This window comes from Aquarana catesbeiana, linkage group LG10 (genome assembly GCF_042186555.1).
Source record: "Aquarana catesbeiana isolate 2022-GZ linkage group LG10, ASM4218655v1, whole genome shotgun sequence".
NCBI classification, from domain to species: Eukaryota; Metazoa; Chordata; class Amphibia; order Anura; family Ranidae; genus Aquarana; species Aquarana catesbeiana.
Window position 1 is genome coordinate 179,148,309 of NC_133333.1, and position 26,742 is coordinate 179,175,050.

The 26,742-nt window shown below is 39.2% G+C and overlaps 1 protein-coding gene across 7 annotated transcripts in view; it reads left to right on the forward strand.

Annotated features, from left to right (window-relative positions):
• Positions 1 to 25,537, forward strand: part of PLCH2 (phospholipase C eta 2) — a 1,074,339-nt gene extending 1,048,802 nt beyond the window's left edge. For 5 of the 7 annotated variants that reach the window (XM_073602999.1, XM_073603003.1, XM_073603004.1 and 2 more), the window contains 3 exons: positions 748 to 807; positions 16,191 to 16,530; positions 23,095 to 25,537. In XM_073602999.1, coding sequence (XP_073459100.1) covers positions 748 to 807; positions 16,191 to 16,530; positions 23,095 to 24,752 — 2,058 coding nt within the window. In that variant the 3' untranslated portion in view covers positions 24,753 to 25,537. Of the gene's footprint in view, positions 1 to 747; positions 808 to 16,190; positions 17,254 to 19,491; positions 19,521 to 23,094 lie in introns of all 7 variants that reach the window. The other 2 variants (XM_073603005.1, XM_073603002.1) reach the window with 2 other exon arrangements.
• Positions 25,538 to 26,742: the final 1,205 nt, after the last annotated feature.

Here is a 26,742-nt window from a genome sequence, read left to right on the forward strand (position 1 = left end):
GCCCCTCCTTATTAGATTGTAAGCTCCCAGGAGCAGGGCCCTCCTAATCTTCTGGTACTGAATTGTATTGCTGCTGTATTTTCTTCCACTTCGCAAAACTGTTGTTGCTATATAAATCCTGTTTAATAATAAAAATGTTAATCAGTATTCTTATTATGTCTAGTAAGACTTACCCAACTCTTCATTTGTTCTACTTATACTTGGGGAAGGGGCTAATTATCAGATGCTAGCAATGCACTCTGGAGATTATAGTCCTACATGTATGTATCCTTTCAGAAATTTCCAATAGAATAGAAATTCTCCAACTACAGACTTTTTTTAGTGTGCCTTTTTAAGCAACCTTACCAGCACACAATAATACATGTTTTGGTGTGTCAGCTTTAGCCTAATTTCTTCTTTTCTAGCTTGTGTTTTTTTTGTTGTTGTTGTTTAAGTTGCTGCAGTCCCTTCTGTTCAAGCAGTAAAATGTTATCCAGAAATGTGCATATGCCAAATATTCTGCTTTTCTGTTTGAATGCAGTGCAAACAAATCGTCTTATGAGTAGAACCCAAGTCCCAAACCCTTTAACTCTGCCAAGCTGTCTCTTTGAACAAGCTTTCTGTTGCGTCTTACTGTATGTGGTCTGTCTAACCTGCATAATGTTTCACTGTTTGTTCTCTTATTCAGTCTAGCTGTGAAGTTCTTCTCTTCACTTTTAATGTTGTTTCTTTCTGATTTACCTTTACTCTGTCTGTTTGTGATTTCAGTGGACTTCTCTGTGTCAAAAATCTACTTTTAGAAGCAGAAACTATTTAGGAGCCATGAAGGTACCCCCCTCATGTCACAGGAAGGTGTAGTGAGTGACAGACACTCACACATTCTGCATGTTTTCCGACAAGTCAACTCATAAGCATCATTGTTTCCTTCTGACACATTTAAACAATCAGTTCATTTTATGGATTGTCCTACTACTAATAGGCCATCCACAACCTTTAGAAGACCATTTATGAAGCTGATCCAGGGTGAAAAAGGAACCAATTTATGTTTCAGAGGCTTTCCCCTTTGAGTGTCCTTTTTGATGTGTTATATTATTGGTTTGTTTTTAGTTTTTTTTTATTGTGCTTTGCAAGTTTGCATTTTTGTTTAGCTTCTTTTTTTCTGTGTTCCATCACATCAATCATTAATTGCATTAATACAACACAAAAATTATCTGTAGCGCTTTACAGAGAGTATTGAGGACTTAACTCTTGTCCTTAAACCAGTGAGTTTACAATATAGTTTCCCTACCATTAACATGCACACAATCTAGTAATGATCAATGTTAGAGAAAGCACTGATATGTGTTTGAATTGTGAGCAGAAATTGAAGCAGCCAGGTCCTTCAAACATGGGATTTGCTGCCAATGTTATTAACAAAAAGCAATCATAAGGCCATATTTTGTCCTAGAAAAGGACCCATCGATCCTAGTTTTTGAGAGGGGGCAAGGGTTAGAACTCTGTCAATAAGGGAGATTATCCTTCTCAGCTCGTCTTGGTGACAACTCATACAATATTTTGAGTTGTCATTAGAAGAGAAATAGAGGTGATTCCAATTGGGACACTTGTTTTCGGTTTCTCAGGTAAGGTTTCCCTCACTTTTCAGAATTTTCTTCCTATTTCTTATTGTGCCTAAAAGAAATGAAAGGGTCTCAACGGGTCACACAAAAAAAACAGAACAAAAAAAAAATGATAATGATTTTATCCATTCCCTATGGAAAAAAAAAAGAAAAATAGTCAATGTCAAAAAGTATGTCCTTCCACTTGGAACTCCATTATTGAATTACCAGGAAAAAATTGAGGCTTGTCCACTTTTACAAGTGTTTCATTTCTAAGTAGGTTCTTGGGAACAGTGCTGCTACATTTGTTTTAACCCCACTCTTATCTGGCTGTGATCCATCACAATCTCAGCCGTGCTGTCTAATCTGCACCACACAGCTTCTTGTCAAAATGCTCTCCATCCAGCCTGTACATGAAATATTCATTCGGTCTAATATAAAATTTCTACTCTACCACCATATACACTATATTACCAAAAGTATTGGGACACCTGCCTTTACATGTACTTAATTGGCATCCCAGTCTTAGTCCATAGGGTTCAATATTGAGTTGGCCCACCCTTTACAGCTATAACAGCTTCAACTCTTCTAGGAAGGCTTTCCACAAGGTTTAGGAGTGTGTCTGTGGGAATGTTTGACCATTCTTCCAGAAGCGCATTTGTGAGGTCAGGCACTGATGTTGGAGAGAAGGCCTGGCTCACAGTCTGCGCTCTATTTCACCCCAAAAGGTGTTTTATTGGGTTGAGGTCAGGACTCTGTGCAGGCCAGTCAAGTTCCTCCACCCCAAACTCGCTCATCCATGTCTTTATGGACCTTGCTTTGTGTACTGGTCCAAATCATATGGTGGAGGGGGGATTTTGGTGTGGGTTGTTTTTCAGGGGTTGGGATTGGCCCCTTAGTTCCAGTGAAGGGAACTTTTAAGGTGTCAGCATACTAAGACATTTTGGACAATTTCATGCTCCCAACTTTGTGGGAACAGTTTGGGGATGGCCCCTTCCTGTTCCAATATGACTGCACACAAGTGCACAAAGCAAGGTCCATAAAGACATGGATGAGCAAGTTTGGGTGGGGTGAAGGAAATTGATTGGCCTGCACAGAGTCCCGACCTCAACCCAATAGAACACCTTTGGGATGAATTAAAGCACAGACTGCGAGCCAGACCTTCTCTCCAACATCAGTGCCTGACCTCACAAATGCACTTCTGGAAGAATGGTCAAACATTCCCATAGACACACTCCTAAACCTTGTGGACAGCCTTCCCAGAAGAGTTGATGCTGTTACAGCTGCAAAGGGTGGGCCAACTCAATATTGAACCCTACAGGTGAAGACTAGGAAGCCATTAAAGTGCATGTGCGTGTAAAGGCAGGTGTCGCAAAACTTTTGGTAATATAGTGTAGACTGTCCAGTGGGGATTGGGCTCAGTTCTACTTTAACGTGATTAAGCAATGTATTTGTATGTAAGTTGATTTTAACACTGAATGATAAAAGACCAATGTTGTTTAAAAGCATTAACTGTAGCTTTCCAGGCTTACTGGACAGGTTAGGTTATTGGACCTCAGAACAGGTTGAGATAAGGGGAAATCAGTGCAGTATGATTTATTTTCTGTATAATAACATTTTGTGTGTAATTACATTTTCATACATTTTCACTCAAGTGTGATCATAAGTTTTCTAACTTTTGGGTCCTGATAACAACAGGATTTAAGATGTATCCATTTAAAATGGTGCATTCCATCCAAAGGTAAAATGTCACATTAGTTTTTGACATTGATTTCTGCGCCTAAAATTTTAGTACAGAAATTGACAACACTGAGTTGGACATGAATGCATTTTAGTTGTCCCCTTAGTTGGATATGAATACATTTTCAGTATGGATTAGGCACAGGTAAAAAAAGTCCCAATTTCAGAAAGCATTTATCACACGTAAAAACTAGTTTTGCAGATAAAAAAATGATGGTTTTTGGTCAGATCTATTGTAACTGTTTAGGAAGTTTATACATTTTTTTTTTTTTTTTTTTTTTTATATATATATATAATTTTTTTTGCTTTTTTTTTAAACTCTGTATTTGACAAGCATTGAATAAAGGAGTATCCATGATTCTGTTTGCAGAAATTGTACATTTCTATCCAAAGGTAAAATGTTACATTCGTTTTTTACTTTGATTTTTGCACCAAAAAATTTAGTACAGAAATTCACAGCACTAAGTTGGACAAGAATGCATTTTAGTTGTCCACTTATTTGGACATAGATATATTTTAAGCCCTGGTGTGGACAAGCATTGAATAAAGGAGAATCCATGACTCTTTGAAGAGCCTACTGGGCTTTCAAACAAAAATACATGGTACTACCCGCATGCTTGTTGTCTGTGTATAACTGACTAATGCAGATGGTTCCAATCTCTGATGGAAGAGAGAGTGGCCCCACTTAGTCCTTCTGCTGTGTTTATACTTGGACCTCTTCTGATTTTCAGACAGGCTTCCTTTTTCATAGTTTCAGGATTGAAAAGAAAATAGGACAAAAATCTGACCCTCAACAGAAAATATAAAAAATACTATGGGGTCCATTTGTAAATATTTTCATTCAGATTCACGCATTTTTCTAAAAAGTAAAATGTACAAATTCTGGGTGTAAGTTGTGCACCTTATGTGAAAGAATTCCTAAATATAGACCCCTTTGTTCCCTTTAAAGCAGAGTTAAACCTCAAAGTGAACTGGTCTCACCCCCACCTTTGCTTCTTACTATTTAATGCTAGCAACAACAGACTCTCAAATACTTCCCTTTTATTGGAATCTGGCTTGCTAAATTTACTTATGGCCCAATACTTCCTTGTTAACACTGTGATAGGACTGAATGTGTATGAGCATCCAGTGGATTTAGGCTGCTGTGCCCCAACTAGTACTTGGATGGCCAACAATTTCCAAAATAAACTGATTTATTGGGGGGGAATAGAGTGGGATTATAAGGTTGAAGGAGTTTGCAATACTGTTATTAAACTCACCACTAGAAAAAGCAAGATGGAATGATGGTGGTATGGTTAGTGGAATTGGAAAGGATGTTAGGAGAATTGATGTCACCTGTCCACTTCCAGTCCTGCAAGAATAGTAAAAACACAGCATGAAGTTGTGCCATAAAGGGATTATGTAAACAATATATATTACTGCTAAATAGAACCATATCAAATATGGCACCTAGAGATAGAATTCGGTTGCGACATGACTTCACAATAAAGGTAAAAATTAGTGATCTTGTAGGCCTGTCTATATAAAATGTTAGGACTAAGTCATGTAGATATCTGGATCTAAAAAATAAGCGCTCAGCTCTGCAGGGGGAGGGCTATGCCTGAGACCTGGGGTGGAAGCTAGACAGTTGAGTGCATGGAAACAATGGAATTGGTTGCATCTCTTATAAAAACAGCCAAGAAGTTTTGGAGGTGCACACTTGCTTGTTCAAGGCTATCTTCAAGTGTTTGGCCTCCTCCTTGAACATAGTATCGCCAGACCTGGTCTCAGATGTAGCCATCCCTGCCTGTTGAGTGCCTTTAATTCAAATCGCATCCAGGCGGAACATCTCCATTACACTTGGAAAAAGACTGATCCCAGTCTCAAACATGTAACAAAAAAAAATGCCATGTCAGCTGCCTTGCATTTTACATAAAGAAATGCCCCATGTTTTATGCGCCCTTTTGATTGATGGCATATAGATGATCCATTTAACCATTTTCAGTAATGTACCCCTTTACAAATGATTTGTGCCTGAGGGAATAGAATAGTCAAAACTACAGAGCAGGCAGATTCAAATTATACAAGCTATACACATTTTACTACCATGTACAGCTGTGTGTTGTAACCAGTAACACCAGGTCACACTTAAAGGGTAACTCCACTTTAGTGGGGGAAAAAATGGCAAGTAAAGAAAAAATAATATAGCACATATAATTGCGACACTAATCATATTGTAATTGAATGTTATTAAAAATTACCTTTTCATTTCAATCTGAAGCCACTGTAATTTTCTGAGAATGCATTGCAATTTGGCTACATGGAGTTGTTCTGTACAGAGTGTGTAGTGACCACTCCCCAGAAACATAATTTCCTGCTTGTGTGATTGGCTCACAAATTTTCCAAGAAGTCTGCCTAAGATACAAATCAGATTTCAGGCATCCCCTGCAACAAAAATTTCATTTTTGGAGAGATACTTTCAATAGGAGCACGTCTAAAGGGATGCAGGTCCAGCAGATTTCCTCATTAGTGCCCTGCAGCTGCACGACTGACAGTTAATTATGAAACCACCCCCATTAGACCCATTCAGTACAGAGGCACGGACAAACACACATGGATTACTTCAGAATAACAAAAGGTAGGAATCTGCAACAAAGGTTGTTAAAATCCTTGCAATGTGCATAGATCACCCATAGGGGGATGTTTTTTTCTCAACAAAAGTGGAGTTGCGCTTTAAGCTGTGCTAAAAGCTTCCATCACAATAATGTTTTGGTTGCTATGCAAAAAAATTGAAAAGCCATGGCTTACTCTAGGCACATTATATATAAAACACATATTTGCATACCCTATATAAAATTAAACTTGAAAAATGCAATCTTTTACTAGCAAATTAAGATTAACTAATTATCTTTTATTAGGTCTTTAAAATCAACATTGTTCTTTGTCCAAGTAATTTTTTTTTCTTTGTTTGCTCATTGTTGTCCTCTAAGTCCCTTAATGTAGCAATGCTAATTTATTCGTCAATCTTTTACGGTCACCTGACCAAAAATTGTCATAAAATCCTCTGTGGTTCCCATTGTATTAAAAATCAAGGCATGTACACGTGTCAGTCTATTTTAAATGAGCCATTCTGGATCGCCTTCTAAATGGGTCTTGGTTTTCCTTTAACAAAATAATCTTGCATTTGATCTGGGTTGCCAATTAATGTCTAACTGAATACTTTTCTTTTAAATTGTTTTGTTTGTTTTATTATAATTGCACATAGGAAATGCACTGCAAACAGCAGCACTTCATTTTCATACTCAATAACCCACAAAGTCATGTCATAGGTGAAATGTTTTTTTCACAGTACTCTGTGTGAATGCATCCGTGTGTTTCTTCGTTCAAGAATGTTTGCATTCGAGTCAATCTGTATACTTGCCAACTTCTACATTCCGCTGATAATTTGGTTTGCATTGTTTCATGTATCTTTTTATAGATCTGTGTTGTCAAATTATATAGCCTGCAAATTCCCAGGAGGCTCCCCCCTTCATACATTTTTCATTGTAAAAATTCAAACAAAGCTCTTTAGAGCATTGATGGTGTTAGGTCCCAGAAGGGCAATTAATTGACATGTAGCTTGCTGATTTGGATGTGTTTCACAGTTCACTTACCAAAGTGACCTATTAGGATTCTCTGGAAGAAGGCTATTCCAAAAAAAATCCATGTCACAAGCTTTTGGGACAAGGATAATCCTGGAGCGTAAACACTAAAGCCTTTTTTCTTTTTAAATACAATATTTTAAGGCAAGGCAACAATTTCAATTTCCCAATACTTGTCCGGGTTCTTGAAGTATTCAGTTCTGATGTTACTCTTGTTACTATGCAACCATTCCACATCAGTCATAGACAGCAGTGCTTAATGTTCTGCATAGCAGAAAGTTAAGGGGTATAGATTGAAATATGGACTGTCTTTGCTCACTGTTTTTATAGGTTCAGGTTTGGGTGGTTATCCTTATCCTGGCTGACATGGAATGCAGGAGGAGGTTCAGACTTTTTTCAGATTTCGCTGGCTGCATGCTTTTTCCAGACCAGTGACTCAGTAAGTACCGTAGCCAGGTTTTGAATAGCAGCCCTGGAACCTGTATCTTAAAAAACAAGGAAAAAAGCATCAGCTTTCACTGGAGTTACTTAGCATTTCACAAAGAACACCAATCACTTTGCCCATTGAGTACGAACTTACAGGTTTCTTTATTAAAGAATAAAAAGCAAATAAAACAGAAATGCAATACAATCTGCATTTCTCACACTTCCTGTACAAATGTATATATGTATAGAGAGAGATACATCGTCTGTACACCCCTCATATTTTTGTAAATATCTTATATCTTTTCATGTCACAACACTGAAGAAATTATACTTTGCTACAATGTAAAGTAGTGAGTGTACAGCTTGTATAACAGTGTAAATTTGCTGTCCCCTCAAAATAACGCAACACACAGCCATTAATGTCTAAACCACTGGCAACAAAAGTGAGTACACCCCTACATGAAAATGCCCAAATTGGGCCCAAAGTGTCACTATTTTGTGTGGCCACCATTATTTTCCAGCACTGCCTTAACCCTCTTGGGCATGGAGTTCACCAGAGCTTCACAGGTTGCCACTGGAATCCTCTTCCACTCCTCCATGACAACATCACGGAGCTTGTGGATGTTAGAGACTTTGAGCTCCTCCACCTTCTGTTTGAGGATGCCCCACAGATGCTCAATAGGGTTTAGGTTTGGAGACATGCTTGTCCAGTCCATCACCTTTACCCTCAGCTTCTTTAGCAAGGCAGTGGTCGTCTTGGAGGTGTGTTTGGGGTCGTTATCATGTTGGAATACTGCCCTGCAGCCCAGTATCTGAAGGGAGAGGATCATGCTTTGCTACAGTATGTCACAGTACATGTTGGCATTCATGGTCCCCTCAATGAACTGTAGCTCCCCAGTGCCGGCAGCACTCATGAAGCCCCAGACCATGACACTCCCACCACCATGCTTGACTGTAGGCAAGACACGCTTGTCTTTGTACTCCTCACCTGGTTGCAGCCACACGCACTTGACATCATCTGAACCAAATAAGTTTATCTTGGTCTCATCAGACCACAGGACATGGTTCCAGTAATCCATGTCCTTAGTCTGCTTGTCTTCAGCAAACTGTTTGCGGGCTTTCTTGTGCATCATCTTTAGAAGAGGCTTCCTTCTTGGATGACAGCCATGCAGACCAATTTGATGCAGTGTGCGGCGTATGGTCTGAGCACTGACAGGCTGACCCACCACCCCTTCTCCCCTGCAGCAATGCTGGCAGCACTCATACGTCTATTTACCAAAGACAACATATGGATATGACACTGAGCACGTGCACTCAACTTCTTTGATCGACCATGGCGAGGCCTGTTCTGAGTGGAACCTGTCCTGTTAAAGCTGTATGGTCTTGGCCACCATGCTGCAGCTCAGTTTCAGGGTCTTGGCAATCTTTTTATAGCCTAGGCCATCTTTATGTAGAGCAGCAATTCTTTTTTCAGATCCTCAGAGAGTACTTGGGCATGAGGTGCCATGTTGAACTTCCACTGACCAGTATGAGAGAGTGAGAGTGATAACAACAAATTTAACACACCTACTCCCCAATCACACCTGAGACCTTGTAACACTAACAAGTCACATGACACCGGGGAAGGAAAATGGCTCATTGGGCCCAATTTGGACTAGAGGTCGACCGATATGGGTTTTTCTCTGGCCGATGCCGATGCCGATATTTACAAATCGCGGTGGCCGATGGCCGATATGTGATGCCGATTTTTTTGGGCCGATATATTAGGCCGATTTTTTTTTTTTTTTTTTACCTTCATCTCATAAAATCTAACAGTTAGACCCCTTTCACAATGGGGCGTTTTTCAGGCGCTTTTGGGCTAAAAATAGCACCTGTAAAGTGCCTGTCAAACGACTCCCCTGCAGTCTCAGTGTGAAAGCCCGAGTGCTTTCACACTGAGGCGATGTGCTGGCAGGATATTAAAAAAAGTTCTGCAAGCAGCATCTTTGGAGCGGTGTATACCACCACTCCTGCCCATTGAAATGAATGCGCACCGCTGTCGAATCGCCTGCAAAGCGTTTCGGCAGCAGCGCTTCAGGGGTGCATTTAACCCCTTCCTCGGCCGCTAGCAGGGTTATAAGCGACCTGCTAGCAGCCGAATAGCGCCGCTAAAATGACGGTAAAGAGCCGCTAAAACTAGCAGTCTTTTACCGTCAATGCATGCCCGCTCCAGTGTGAAAGCAACCTTCAGTGATACGGAAATTTTTTTACATTTAAACATTTATTAAACAAAACAAACCTCCAATCAGTTCACTTGTATGTAGAATTTAGATTAAAAAAATATAAAAAAAACCTCTCTTAAATATTAAATACACAAAAACAGGTAATCAAAACTTCTGGATGAAACAAAATGGGCTAACTTTACTGCTTAGTTTTTTTTTTAAATTTATTAGTGTATTTTTTTTTTTTAAATTACATTTGAAAGACTGCTGCGCAAATACCGTGTGACATAAAATATTGCAACAACCGCTATTTTATTCCCTAGGGTCTCTGCTAAAAAAAATATATATAATGTTTGGGGGTTCCAAGTGATTTTCTAGCAGAAAATACAGGATTTTTACTTGTAAGCAACAAGTGTCAGAAAAGATTTAGTCTTTAAATGGTTAAACTGAGAACTTCTACACACTGAATTTAGTTCATTCATAAGTGTAAACATTGTATCCTTCAGGTTCTTTTTATCAGATTTGGCAGGCTGCCCAGAGAGGGGGAGAAGTCGCTTCACACAGACAACTTACACTGACTTCTATTACAGAAGTCTTTTGCAAGTCGCGCTGAAGCTATATCGGCTTTTTTATCAGCACAATCGGCCAATGCCGATTAAGTAAAAAACACCAAATATCGGCCGATATATCGGCCGGCCGATATATCGGTCGACCTCTAATTTGGACATTTTCACTTGGGGTGTACTCACTTTTGTTGCCAGCGGTTTCAACATTAATGGCTGTGTGTTGCGTTATTTTGAGGGGACAGCAAATTTACACTGTTATACATGCTGTACACTCACTACTTTACATTGTAGCAAAGTGTCATTTCTTCAGTGTTGTCACATGAAAAGATATAATAAAATATTTACAAAAAATGTGAGGGTGTACTCCCTCTTCTGAGATACTGTATATTGGTACAAATGGCATCATGCAAACAACAGAGTATTACCTGTACCGTTTTGGCAGTTTATAGTGGTCAGAGGACTTTAGATTGAGCATTAATGGAGTCTAAACCTTATCAGAAAGGGAAAGAAAGGCGCAGAGGTTGTTTTTGAATGTCGTATCCTAGAGAAATCCCATTGCTCCTAAGGATAAAAAGCAGAGCTAAGGGGCTGAAAACTCTATGGGCTTTATGGTGTATTGAACAAAGACCAGTGGCATTCAACTATTTGTCCAATACCTTTTCCAAAATACTGTCACTTCGGGGAGGGGGTAAGCCCAATAACCTGTGTAAGTGCCGACACAGACTGACTTTTTAGGGCTCCAGCAGGCCAAGAGGGAATTGGGAAAGTGTGGGGAGGAAGTGTCAATGGGGGCTATCAAAAGAACCTGTCATTTTTCTCTGATTGGGCAGGTTCATTTTATATGGTTGTACAGAAAATTGAACAAGACCGGAAAGGCATTCTGTTTCTAAACTAAATTGATTGCCATGTCTAATAATATTGGTTTCAAGCAATTAGCAGGATGGGCTATGGCTTTTAGTTTTTGGCATCTTCAGGTCCTCAGACTATCACTTGCTTCATAAATTCCAAACCATAGAAAGCAGCTGCTTTTTGAACAGCCAAATTTGCCAAACATGGCCTGTCTTCAATTCCTGTATGTACAGTACCACATCAACCATATGCCATATTCTGTAAGTATGACCTTTTTGATCTATATGTAGAGAGTGTTTGTTTATCAATCATCTGAAAACTTCCACATTTATCTTATTAGCGGCAATATGGATCCATCAGTAAAACCTTAACCTCAAAAGCCTTTTTGAATTTTTAAAAATTAAAATATTTACTATGTTTAACTTTTGTGTATTCCTCACAGAATTCATACCTGCAAGACTGACATACTGCCTTCATCTTTCTTTCTTGTGCCTTTCCACACTCAAAACTGACCTAAACACAATTACCCTAAGTATTTGGATCATCTCCATAATAATAATAATAATACCATGATGGTCAAGAGATACAAACTGGGTTTTATTTGATACGGTCTTTGTTGCCGGTAGCAGCCAGTCATATTATCTTTATCAATATTATTACATTTCCATTCATCCGTTTTAAGCAGGAATATTAAGGGCAAATATGATAGTTTTCTTTTTAAACAATAATAAATAGGGCTTTTATATTGTAACTTCAGTTAAGAAAAAGCAATGAGGCAGTCATAGACTACCTTCCCAGCAAATAACATTAGTGCCTCGACTGGGTATTTATAGCCAATGGTATTATTGCTTTCACACATGGTATTAGCTTGCATCTTCATCCCAAAAAACAGGGTTTGCTGCACAGACCTTACTCTGCATGAGCCATCATGGGGAACTTACACCCAGCCCATAACTACTTATAGCATTGGTAAGCACTGGGCTAAATTTATTTAGAAGGCCCCTGTAGTTTCCTACATTTTTAAAGAATGATTGTCTTTCTGTGCTATCAGGCGCAGGGCTGTGATGTCACAAGCAAACCATCACAAGTAATCAGATATTAGCTTTTATTGCGTATAGGCAACCAATTAAAATCTGATGTCTGAAACACGAATTAAACATAAATTCTGATGTCCAATTGCTGTTATCCACAACACCTCTCAGACTTATGCCCCGTACACACGGTCAGATTTTCCGACGGAAAATGTGTGATAGGACCTTGTTGGAAATTCCGACCGTGTGTAGGCTCCATCACACATTTTCCATCGGATTTTCCAACACACAAAGTTTGAGAGCAGGATATAAAATTTTCCGACAACAAAATCCGTTGTCTGAAATTCCGATCGTGTGTACACAAATCCGATGGACAAAGTGCCACACATGCTCAGAATAAATAAAGAGATGAAAGCTATTGGCCACTTCCCCGTTTATAGTCCCGACGTACGTGTATTTTACGTCACCGCGTTTAGAACGATCAGATTTTTCGACAACTTTGTGTGACCGTGTGTATGCAAGACAAGTTTGAGCCAACATCCGTCAGAAAAAACCCTAGGATTTTGTTGTCGGAATGTCCGAACAAAGTCCGACCGTGTGTACGGGGCATTAGACTTCACATTGCCAAATAATGCCAATTGTGGTTGTTAGTAAGTTAATATAATAACTCATGGTAACCAAACAAATGTTATTCTACACTCGTTTATAGCTGATGCAAAGAGGAAAGATGGTTACCATTAGTTACTTTGCTTTTCACGTTTTTATTTGCCTTTTGAAATAATCTTTAATGTCTTCCCTGTTCTGTGTGTTCCAGCTCCTTCCCCCTCTTTTTCAGTTTCCATAAATGTCTCCCCAATATGTCTTAATTTGGATAGCTGCTCTATACTGCACGCTGCCTGAATGAATGATGATAATATACCTTATTTCTTCATTATTATACAGAGGGAATCAATGAAAATAATAAGCTTAGAGAAACCAGGCACAGCAAAATGTTATTAATAATTCATGAGGCATTGAGGACATATATTTTTTATAGGCAAAAAGAGATGTCAGGGGTCGTAAAATTGCTTTTCGGCAGATTGTGCCGCAGAGGTTGGCAAGTATACATGGAATGCTGTGACAATGCCAGCAATACATTCTTCATGATCTCAGTTCACTAAGGAGAATGTAATGATTATGTCTCATGATCTGCACTCATAAACTCACTTACAGTACAACTTGTGATCTGCTCATGTCTTGCTTCAGCCAACGGCAGTCTAACCAGCTCTGTGAATTCTAAAGCTTATATGCGTGCTTGACACAATTTGCACTGTATCTATAATCTGCCATTGTTGTGCTGTTGGTTTCTGTGTTAATTGTGCTTTTTCTGTTTAGATTAATATATATCATGGGTTTGAAATGTGATGAGGAAACAACTAAACCCTTGTAATCCTTTAAGAACAACCATGTTTTTTTAAACTCCTTGACCTTTTTATTATATCCATGGATAGTGAACAACTTTTAAAATGATAACATCTTACCTCTGGCTTTTAAATCCCCCTAACTTGAAAGCTCTCATCACAGATCCATTGGATTGCGTTGTTTATGGTCAGTGTGTCTGTGTCTATACAGTAGATATGGACTAAGAATGAGGATTGTTACTGTTCCACTTACCTCAATGTCTTCCATGCCAGGAGTCATGAATGTTAATTTCTCTGCTGCACTGTTCACATGTATGCACTGCAGTTCACAAACTGTTAGAAGCAGTTAGCTCCTGAACAGATTTTCTTTGTCTCATGTCTAGAGAACAAGAAAGCCACCAGAAACCCTTGCAGATTTGCACAGTTGACTATCTGAAAATACATGGGATAATGTATGGTCGGGTTTTGGCTTAACTTATACAGGGGCAGCATGTTTATAGTAATTTTTGCTCTCTAGTAGTCACATGAGTTTAGTGCTGCATAGAAATCATCATTTTTGGATGCTGGCACTGAAAATATAAATCAAACGGGTATTAATAGCATGTCTTCTTTTCTTCTTGGTCTATGACTGCAGTTACCATGCAGGAATAATCTAAATACTGTAATATTTTCAGTGCTTGGATCTACAATGGCAGCTTTCAATTGTTTGTTAAAAAGGCAGAGGTAAAAGCATACTTAAAAAAAATCAAGTTTTTGAATTGGCTATCCTTTATTAATACTGAAAGTTGTGAATTTAAATAAATTAACACATTTATTTTGCAACTATTTCCAGGTGTATACTTTTCTAGTGCACATTAGGGATAATAAAGAATGTAAATGGTTGCTATAGGCAATACCTCCATCCATTATTACTCTTGGTAATAAAAGAAAAATTCAGGATGGAAAGGCTCTTAATCAATTTTGAGGAGAGGTGTGAGAAATCAGCAGGTTACAATGTGGCTGCATGGGCTGTGGCAATACATACACCTCTGCTTTATAGTAACTCAAGCCAAAGATGTTTGGGGCTAAAAAATTAAAGCCCAACTCCAGACAAAATATGACCCCTCCCTTGTTGAAGTATATTTCTCTAAACCCACCTTCTGGGTTCTTCACTGTAGCCACTTCCAGGTGCGGGGACTGCCACTTTACTCCTTGCAGATGTGCCCATACTGGCTGGTCCCCTGGACCCCTTATACTACTATCACTCTTCTTCTGGATCCTGCCACTGAACCGCCAAAAGGAAGTGTCCATGTCACGTAGGCAAGTGACATGGACACTCAAAGGACCACTCCTCATGGACTCTGGAATGGAGCATCACATAACTGCAGATTTAGGTAAGTAAAAGGGGTATTTAGATTTTTTTTTTTTTTATGCCAGCCATTAGTTAAAGGGGGGTGGGGGGGTGGGGTGGGAGAAGGGTTCATGTTTTGCCCAGAGTTGGCCTTTAACATTTGAAATGTCTAAACTATAACTTTAAGCTTAAAGTGGATGTAAACCAGATTCATGAAAGTTGATCTGGGCACATAGATCTGTAGTGTTTTCTTATCTTTCTTCAAAGAGATAAGTCCCATAACTGTCTCTTCCTCCGTAGCTCTGTTATCAGCCTGATAATTTCTCACACGCTCTCCGGGACGTGTGTCGGAGCAGGTTGCTATAAATAGATTAGCAGTCAGCTTGCCGTCTAAGAGCAGAGCTGTGCACATTCCTTTCTTCCTTTGCCTATGAGGAGAGGGGGTGTGTGCCTTTCCTCCAATCAGCTGTCTTGGCTGTATGCCCAGGCTTCAGTGCAGTACTAACCAGGAAGAGAAAAACTTTAACACGATCTGCACTTTCTAAAGGATATATACAGCTGAAGACAGCAGATATACATGTAAGACTTATATAGGGAGATTTGTTTCATCCCTATGTATCATCTGAGGCTGTTCACTTCACTTGATTTATGTGAGGGTTTACATCCACTTTAATGATATATTAAAATAGTTTTTGATATAAGTTCTAATTAGAATTTAATTCATGTTTGGAGCCTCGCTCACTTCCTATTGCCCCCAAATAATTTCTTAGGTGTCAGTTCTTTTTAGATGACCTAATTGTTGATTCTTAAGTATTTGCAACTGCAAGGTTTGCCATAGTTTAACCTCTCTCTAAAATAGAAGCGTTTTCTACTTACTGGATGATAACATCCTGATTGTCTTACTATATTTAACCTACTCACACACTAGGCATGATCCTTTAGGTTCTCCTGAGCTTTTGTAATGCAGCCAGCCTTAGAAATGAAACAACAATACATTCTGTTGATAAGCTTTGACATACCTCTTCCAGAAGACTGATAGTTGTGTCTAGCTATGATACACTACCTTGTCTACAATATTTTAAACTTCAACGCGCTTGTTAATTTAGTAAGTATTTAGGAGCTTTATGGACCTTGGACATAGTTTGCTGCATAGGAAAAATACACAGAATTTAAAAAAATTGTTAAAACAGGAAAACACTGTGGACACAATTTTATTTACTTTACATAAACTTATAGTTTTAATGCCATATCATAAACATATTGTATTATTTGGTGTCCCCTTTTTTCTTATAGCTGTACAATGTGTTTTTGTTTTTTATAATTTTGGTTCCAGTTTTGTTGACCAAAAATGTCCACCTACATGTGGCGGAAACATGAACATCATCATACTCTATTCATGTTGTGCAAGCAATTTCTAATTATTATTTTTTTCCTCTGGCTGCTTTCCATTCAGGTCAAACAGGCCGTGGGCTTAAAAGGACTGTTTCTGAGAAATCCAAAGCAAGCGTCTCTGGACAGTCATGCTGCTGGGCAGCTTCATCGGAAACATTCCATTAGTAGTCACATATTGAGAAGAACCGCCAGTGCTCCAACTAAAGGCCAGCAAAAACACAAAAAGGGCTTTCCAGAAATTGCCATTGATTCCAAAGACAACAGCTCCGAAGGGGCTAGCGAAGATAGAGAGACGGATGATTCCTCTATACCCCGCTTTGATAAAGAGGCTGAAAGTGCTTCTCCGATTGTACCATCTAGGGACGGTAGTCCCACGGAAATGCACAGCAAGGGTTTGAAAGGTAAGAGTTGTAGGTCTAGTAAAAGCAAAGGCCATGTTCGTATCTCTAGGGGAACGACATTCAGCGAATCATTTCGGAGATCTGAAAAAGTCCCCCATCATGACAGCCCTTCTCATAAAATGGGTGTGTTCGCACGTTGCTCAATGAATGGTTCAGGTAGGATCGGAATGGCCACCAACTGTATGAAATGCATGATTGGCTCTAAAGAGAGCCCAGATCTAGACTGTAAGTGGAATGATAATACCAGCACCAAGCCTATTATACATGACATTAAAGCTCGCGAACATTATAGCAGTGTGCAAGAAGAAAGGTTAGAATTGAAATATTATGGTATTACAGATCAGCCAAGGCGGCAACAGACAGACTTATTATCCCTCAGTGACCTTGGGAATGCCAATGATCCACCCCGAAACTCTCAGTCTATTGTTATTCCGGGAAAGAAAAATGGAGACTCTAAATGTGCTGGGATAAAAAGTAATCCTAGACAGAGGTGGCAATGCCAAACAGGTGGCAGGTATGGAAGTACTGTCAATTTGGTACCTGTCTGCAGTGGTTCAGTTTCCTCTAGCTCCAGCAGCCTAGAGAGTATTGGAAGTCCTGAACAGTCAATGGGCTGGCATGAAAATTCTCGAAGGCAAATGGGCACCCTTCAAAGAGAAATGAATGCCTTGTTCGTCCAAAAGTTGGAGGAAATTCGAAGTAAATCCCCTATATTCTTTACTGGTAAGATACTGTGTCCCGCTATAACCTTTGTAGAACATCAGTCACAACATAGAATTCTCTTAGTTTCCTCATTCAGTGTTGTGGTTTTAGTCTGCAGACATTAGTTCCATGAGTCTAGTCAAAACATTGGTGTAATGTACATTTTCGATGTCTTTGCTGTGTGTGTTGCTTATATGTCACGTGATGTTCTTTTTCCAGTTAGAGCATTTCATTTATTTAAATCCATTAACTGTTTTCTAGGTATACAGTATATAACCCAGTATCAATAGAATTAAATGGGTAACTTGATGAAAGATTGTATTATACTCAATAAGTTTTACGTCTAACTGTACAAAAAAGTGGCAACCACCCCAACCTACAACCGTCCCCTGGAAAGGTGATGCCGCTCTCCAAGCTCCGTGGACCGTAAGGGAAAACCTCCACCTTCAATAGGAAACTGGTGCAGACTGTGCACAAGTCTAAGGTACTAAGGAAATTCCGGACTGCTGCACTCTGAAAACAATCATCTTTATTCAAAAATGGTTAAAATCCAACAGAAATCATCAGATACGGTAGAAGAATAATGATAGCTAACGCGTTTCACATACAGAGATGCTTACTCATAGACTATCTGTAAGCATCTCTGTATGTGAAACGCGTTAGCTATCGCTATTCTTCTACCGTATCTGATGATTTATGTTGGATTTTAACCATTTTTTAATAAAGATGATCGTTTTCAGAGTGCAGCAGTCTGGGATTTCCTTAGTACCTACAACTGACCCCTGCCTGAAGGTGCACATGGAAAGACAATGCACAACACAACGCAGACAAAAGGCCCCACCAAGGGACCCCTCACACACCATGGCCCCAACTCCAAAACCCTAGAGCCCTCACAACAATAGCACACACAGAAATGGACAGACAAAGGGCAGGCACGCCGGAAGGGAGCCCCCCTAAAGGCACAGGGATGCACGCGACACCCAGTGCATCCAATCTACCCAACTGCACAACTGGCCCCCACAGCAAGGCGCACACGGAAGGGAAATGCACACCACAGACAAAAGACCTCCCAGCACACACACCAGCCAGCCGACAAAACAACCTATCTGGCCCCGCCCAACAGTCCATGCCAAAAACCAGAGGATTTCTCCTGCAAATATATGCACAAGCTGCAGCCCTCATGCCAAGAGGGTCCCCCACACACACCCCAGCCTCAACTCCTCAATTCCAAACCCCCAGAGCCCTCACAGCAAGAGCACACACAAGAATGGACAGACTAAGGGAAGACATGCCCGGAGGGAGCCCCCCCCAAAGGCAAAGGGATGCACGCGTCTCCCAGCAAGAACACAAGGGCAGTGTAAGCACCCAGCGCACCCCCGCACCCAGTCCGGCACAAAAAAAGTGGTGGAGCACACACAAGAATGGATAGACCAGGGGTCTCAAACTGGTGCCCCCCCCCAGCTGTTTTGGAACGACAAGTCCCATCATGCCTCTGTCTGAGGGAGTCATGCTTGTCACAGTCTGCCTTACAATCATGGGACTTGTAGTTTCACAACAGCTGGAGGGCCACCGGTTTGAGACACCTAGGATAGACTATAGTATGTAAGCTTTAGAACATTAGTCATTGATGGGATGCCTGTAGACACTAAGTGACAGCTGGATCTATAAAAATTCTCTAACTCCCCTCTGGCACCTACCGGAGTTTGCCAGTACGTTCCTAACCAAACGTTGGCTTGGCCTGACCTGCAATGATTTCATGTGCAACTGATGCAGGCAAGCAGATGCAGCACATAAATGGCTAGGAGCTTCCTTCCTTCCTTAGACATTTTTAAACAAACAATTTAAAGTAAGCACTTCTAACACTTCTTATCACCACTTGGAGAGGCCCTAAAAACCTGATCTTTCCTCAAACATCATATGCTAGATCAGGGGCAAGATCAAATCTTTTAAGTCCACCCTTCATAGGGTGATTCCATGTGCCTATCCTAGAAAAATAATAAACTTCCATAGGATCAGATTAGTTGCTTTTGGTTAGAATGCCCTTTTTTGTATAGTTTTTAACAGTTTTTGAATCCATCTCTCTTCCTGATTTTACTCTCAATCTTACAAATACTCTGGCTGGAGGACATTACACTGTGATGTAGCAGTACCTGTTTGTTGTATGGACTATATGTTCAAATTAAAGTTCCTGGATTCCTTTCCTCACTAACTACTGTCATGTGTTCTGCCTTTTCACTTGTATTTTCCTCAACTCTCTAGTAAAAGACTGAAAGGACAAGCCAGATAAGGTAACAAACTGTTACTGGGTTACAAGCCATGTGTAAGATGGCCTTTTGTGTGATGTTTTGTCAATACCTCTTAAATATCGAAATAACCAGGAAAATAATAAACTTCAGTATGAAGATCAAAAATCAACATGACATTAATATTTTAATATCTATAACCCAAACAACTTTGAAGTGAACCTGTCACCAATTTTAAACTTTGAAAGAGCTGACAACACTAGGTGCCTGCTATTACTTCTATTGGTTATCTAGGTTCCACATGCTTTCTTATACTGTACTCTGTCCAATAAGACTGCCCTAAAGAGACCTTTGTGACCTTGCTTATTCAAGGCAAAGTTACAATGTATGTGCAAAGTCCACCCTGTACATTTTATTCTCGCCTCTCCAGCATTCCTCTGACATGCCTTCCTCTGTCATAACCGCTAAAAAAGCTTGGGGGAAGCAGTGACATTTCCTCCTCCATTATGTGATATTGCTCGGCTCTAGTACACACTGCGTCATAGGAGTTGGTAACATGGCCCCCCTTCCTAGAAGCACCACTTATTTTGCAGTGGTGGCCATAATTGAAGGTGCATGGGGGGGCGCTGCTTTAGAGGTGTGTAAAAGATGGTGGAGGGTTGACTTGGAAGTAGTACAGGGCTCAGACCTTGAAGTCAGGCCCCAAGCAACAGATGGAACTAAATAAAGAGGCCCCACAGAAGAGGCTTTTATGGGTAATAAAGCCAATATTTGAAGGTGCTGGGGGGGATGGGGCTGCTTTAGAGGTGAGTAAAAGATGGTGGAGGATTGGTTCGGAAGTAGGTCGAGGCTTAGGCCCTGAAGTAGGGAAGTCAGACTCCTAGCAACAAATGGTTCTAAATAAGGAGAACCCACAAAAGAGGCATTTCTGGGCGCTAAAGCCAATAGCAGACATGACATTTTGTTTAAAATGGGGGTGGGTTTGCTTTCAGTTTTACCTTGCTTTATCCAAATACATATTATATATATATAACAATATATTGTTATATACTGTACAGTATATTGCAGACCATTTTCCTTTTTGCACGAAGACAATGTCATTAGAATAAGTGTCATGAATAATAGTTTCTATCAGCATTTTGAGTGTTCTGTTAAAGCAGAACTCTTAGCCAAAAATAACAAGATAAAAATAAATAGCACATTAGGAAATAAAGTCCAAAAAACAGCTTTTTCTGTAATATTCACCTTCAGTCCAGAATTTCCCCATCAGTATTATTTTCTGCCTCCAGATATGCTCAGTCTGATAGCCAACATCATTCAACCCTCTTTTTTTGAGCCTGGGTTTTCCTGGACTCGCCCCAGCCAGTGACTGGAGAGTGAAAGGGAAAGAAACACAATGATGAGCCAATCTCTGTCACTCTGCTCTCTCTTCCTATTGGCATACTTCTTGTCAGCACATGAACTGATTGTCTCCTGTACAGGGATTGTTAGAGGCTGATGCCAGATCATACTCTGATACCATTTGCAATTACAATTGCATTTATTAATGTATTAATGATTACATAATGTCATTAATTATAGCCTTTTATATCTGTCTGGAATTCAGCTTTAATTTATATGGGTAGAGGTGCATTAAATCAATAATTGTACACCTTAAAATTTCGAGGAGTTTAGTATTTCTGTAACAAAAGGAAATCTATATCAGCAATAAGGAAGAATGGCATAATGTAAGTTACATTATCAGGAGGGCCAAGCAGAACAATTCCCTGCGATATAACTTCTAGCATGAAAATGAATGGTTATTAAAAAACTCAAGTGACCATTGAATGCTATTATCAAAGTTTAAACAGCTGGACATTTCCAAGATACTAGTAAAACTCAAATGTTGGAATAATTTTAGTCTTAGGAAGCCAATATGTAGATACATAAGAGGTATTGCCTAAGGTTGACTTCTCCAGCTGGCCACACTTATTCCTCTCTGATTGTACAATCAAATTTACCAACTACTCCGTAATGTAGAGGGTCTAGCTGAGTGATAATTGTATGGATTGTTTCAATAGGCCCTCGCACAGCTTTTCATACATACATCTAAATGAGTTTGTAAAGAGATTGTACTGCCAGATTGTAACATGTCTGACCAGCGCCAGTCTTTTTTAACAAATAAACCCTGCTACTGAATTTTGTCTTGAAATTATACATGCATGAAGAATGTGTGGCCTGTTTTTGCATGTTGTGTGTTCAGTGAAGTAGCATGTGCTTGTTTATTCATATTGCTTAGAGTAGACCTAATATGGACAGAGACCATTCATGATGTATTGTAAATATGTACTTACTATCTATTGTTTGACAGCATGGTCACTTTATACTAAAGTCCTTTATGGCGCCATTGAACTGGCTCTTACAAGATATGTTATTAGCTGAGTATTGTGTCAGAGCATTGTGAATAAAGGTTGGTTATAATTATACAATTGTTGGGTAAACAATGCACAGGATGTAACCTCTTCACCGGTATAAGTTTATTTTCATGGAAGTACATTTATTGCATATGTTTAAGCTGATTTTTCAACACAGTAGGGTTGATTTACTAAATTAGCCCCACTTTTATAAGACAATTTTCCTTTGGTTTAGTGAATGAGGAGAAATTATGTTGACTTCATCATCCGGTCACACCCAGCAAAACTACTTTTTTTTTCTCCTTGCATGCAATTGGGTATTAATTACAAAGTGAATTTTCACCACATTTTCTCAGCTAAAAGAAAATGTCCTTCCAAAGAGAAAATGCCCTTGCAAAATGAACAGCCTGTTTGCTTTTTTTAAACCCAAGTGACAGAAATTAACTAGCTCTGTCAGCACTTCCCATTATCCATACAGTTTTTAGTTTGAACTCTGCACTTGTTATATTTTACATCAGTGGTTTCAACATGAACTCTGAACGCTGGTGTCTACTGCCAGATATGAACCATGTGTGGTAAGCTATCCAAGATCCTTTCAGTATAGCGTAAATTAAGCTTAGCTTAAAGGAAAATCATGTGCCAAACCGGTTTTAATTAATAATAATGTAATGTGCACATAGGGCCTCTTCCTCAAGGCAATTTAGTAATGCTGTCATCTTGAGAAAGGGACCCTGTGTGGCGCCGAAACATTGTAAACTATTATATATGCAGAAATATCTAGTCAAGTTATTTGATGTTATGGTCAGGATGCATTTATACTTAATACACTTGTTTTTTTACATACTAATTGAAAGTGGGATTCCATCCATGTATTTCTTTTTTCAGCTTTAATGTGGAGTGGAGAAGGGTTAGATCCTTTATTTTATTGATCTGTGTCTCCAGTGGACTTTCTGTCCATGTGGCACACAGAGTTACCCTCCCTTTTTCTGGTAATATAAATACAGTTAAAAATCCTTTGTTTTTCTACATTCACAAATGAGATCAGGAAGACCTACTGAAAACAATCACTTATACCATAATTCACTCAGTGTCCTATAGGGTTGAGGTAACACTTTGGGGACACGTTGCCACCAAAATGATATTTGTTGTATAAAGATTTAAAAACTTAATGTAGTTTTTTAGGTTCATGGATGGTTAATAGATAATATTTTGTTTTTTGCTTTCAGATGCCAGACAAATCTCAATGTGTAGGTCGGTCTCTTCTTTATGCAGTCTTGAAACCATTACAGAAGAACCCACCTTTGCCAAGGGAATACCTTTTCCTGATCCAAAAGTTAACCAACCTACTGCCTCAGTCAAAAATGATGGCAGTAAAGTGTGTGATGAACCCACAGGATCTCATTCTGAATGTCCTAAAGCAGCAAGTACCTCCAATAACATGCATGGAATAAACATTGAACCTGCTGCAGGTAAAATATCGACAGCATCCAGTGGTACATCCACATATACTAACAATAATACCGAAAGACCTTGCAAGGAAAAGAATGGAAATATACTCACCATCACAAATGGAAAAAATGAAACCATAATGACCTTTAATTCTGGCAATATGAAACCAGGAATGTCTTTATTAGCGGATGTTGCAAAAGATAAGACCAAATATTGTCAAGTAAAAGAGAACATAGCAGAGCAATTATTACATCAAAGCAACAGCACTACAGAGGCAAACAAAATCGGTAGACTTCCTGAAAAGCAGACACTGAACAACCCAATAAAACATTCATTATCTTCTACAGGTCAGAGGCTGCAAGTTGACCGTATAAGCCAACAACCATCCATGGCCAGGATTGGTCCACCTGTACCTGTAAGAAGAACAAAAAGTGAAGGTCATGTTATTTCAAACAGCTCAGCCTTGAATTTGAATTCTGTGTGTCAGTCTCCGGTGGCAGAGGTTTATTCTGATGCCACCATGAATGATAAGATTTGGAGCAAACTAGAGTGTAATAGTCATAGAGACAGCATGTCTTCGTCTTCCAGTAAATCCTCTAACGACACAGTGATTGATCTCTCTTTGCCCAATTTAGCACAGAAAGGCTTGTTGGATCTTGATATATCTGATGATAACTTTGAAAGCATTCGTTTAAAAAACAACATTAGACCAAGATCAGCAACAACTTTAGCTCGAGAGATTTCCTTAGGAGTAACTAAAAGCAAATCAAACCCAAATTTATTGTCCAACAACAGAGCAATAGGTGAACTTTGTCCAAGACCTCTGGCCAGAAATCCTGAAGAGGTACTGCCACCTCTACCAAGACGAAACACCTGGAATAGACTTTATGTGGAGAGTCTCAAACAAACAGCTAGCAAGTCTAACCCCAATAATAAAACATCCAATAGTCAGTCAATGTCTAAAAGTCTTGGAGACTTGACCTCGGATGATATTACATGCAACTTTGAAAGCAAGTATAGGAGCATTAGCAGAAGCTTTATTACAAGATCGCAGAGAGTGCAGAGAAGACCAAATGGTACGAAAGCTTCTAGCAAATCTACAGATTCTCTCACAGAGCAACTGAAGAAGCTAACAAGTTTTGAGAAAGAAAATGATATAACATCCCCTACTGAATTTCAGCCAGTTCAGTATGAGGATGACAGTATGAATTTTCTTCGAAGGACATCCTCCAGAAGTCAAAGCAGAGTACGGTATATTGCCAACAGAGCAAAGCAGGCCCAAGAACGACAAAGACTCCAGAATCTAGTAAACAACAATTCCATAGAGGAAAGGGGTAATCCAGAGGGAGCTTGTGCAATAACCAAAGGGTACTGTATGGATTCTTTTTCACCGTCCCAGTATACATCAGAATCTTTGGGCAAGTCTGGACCATAATATAGTGCTGTGACTAAAACCTACGTACCTTTTTATATTCATGTAACCATGCATATGATAAATTTGTCCACGCAAGAAATACCTCGCAGGGGAAAAAAGATATATCTTTTAGTTTTTGGGACTTATTTGGACTGCTAAAATTATAAAGCACTTAAAAGTACTGTATATATTTTTTAAATGATTGGTTTACACTGGGTTTGCAATATCCCCTTACCCTCCCCATTGCTTTTGGTTTTGCTCATCAGTCTGCGCAGAACTGGCTTCTCTTCAAACACCCATGCCATTCAGAAGAGAACATTCCTTGTCCCACATACAGTATGATAAACTTTTTCTGCACTGCTTTACCAATGTGAAATGTGCTATTTTTAAATCGCTGCTGTATATAGCACTTTTAAAGTACAATTTTATTTTTTTTTTGCACTGCCATATACAGTTTTCCAAATATGGTATGTTTTAAACAAAATAACATTTTAACTCTCTTCCTAATGTATTATTGATGTAAAACAAAACCTTTTATGTTTTTGTCTAAATTTTTCTTTTTTAGTTTTTTGCAAAATTTAATTTGTAATGTTGTCCTAGATGTGCATTTTAGAAAAGTGGTCATAAAAACGTTGTTACTTCATTTTTTTGTTTTTCCTGCTGGAAAGTCATTTAAAATGTTTGATTTTTATCTTAAATTTTTGTTAATTTTATTCTTTGGTTATACTAATCTTCATTACAGTAAACATTTTAACAAAAAGTTTGTAAGCCACCAAAATCTATTAAATAAAATTATTTAACCGTAAGATATTTACTTGTGCATTTTAAGCGCCAAAAAAACATGTGGCTATGGAATGTGATGCTCCATACAGAGAAATATATTTGCAGCAAAGGAATTCCGTGACATTAAAAGCAACAGATCCCAGTAGGGATTCACAAAACAGTTCTACTAGAGCAGTGTTTCTAAACCTTTTTTTAGTCAAGGCACCCTTTAAAATTATAGACAATCTCCAGGCACCCTCCAAAATTATGGATGCCTCATTCTAATAGTTTTACATAATGCAGCAACATCAATACACACCCAACGTTAGAGATGATTTATTTTTCCAAAGCAAATACTAGTACTGACTAATATTCCAGTGTTTCGCTTCTCCCTTTTTCTCCATCACTTAGCTAATGACACCCCAAAGCTGATGGAGAGAGAAAAGGGAGGACCAAACAAGGATGATATGCAGGTAACTGACATCCTCCTTATCAACTGATGATGCCATTGGTCGTTAGGAGGTTGGCAGCTAAAAAGTTGTAATGGTGTACAATGAAAACCTGTGGCAGGTTTCATCCACCCACCGGCTTGTATACAATTTTGAGGCAATTTTTTAGCATTTTGCCAAGGCATCCCTAAACATCAAAGCACCCTGGGTAAAAAAGGCTGTATTAGAGGCTATGAATCATAGAGTTTTATGACCATCAAGAGTGGCCACTATCAACCCAAATCAATAAGGAATTACTATTTTTAAGTGCTAAGATATAGTTCAGTAACCCATAGCAACCATTTTAACTTCAGGAAAGTGAATTCTGAATGGTTTCTCTGTTACTGCTCATAAGAAGTTTCTCTAAGGAATGGAACTCTGTTGAATAAGGAGGTAGGTGACAGAGAGCTCTAGAACTTAATCGCTATAGTAGTCACAGACCAGGGCTACTGAGAAGTTTCAAGACCTAAGACATTACATTGCAGGCTTTGATTTAGTCTGTGAATCTCCAAAATAAACTCAAATCTAGTTTGTTTGTTTTTTTATTTTAAAGCCTAGTGTTAGAAAGTTTCTTTAATCTAATATCTAATATTTATCAATTAAGAAATCTTAACCACTTCCCGACCGGCGCACGACGATGTACGTTGACAGAATGGCACGGACAGGCAAATGGGCATACAGGTACATCCCTTTAAATTTGCCGCCGTGTCATCGTGTGCGTGTCGCCGGCTGGGACCTCCGTGAGTCGGATCGCTGGTCCC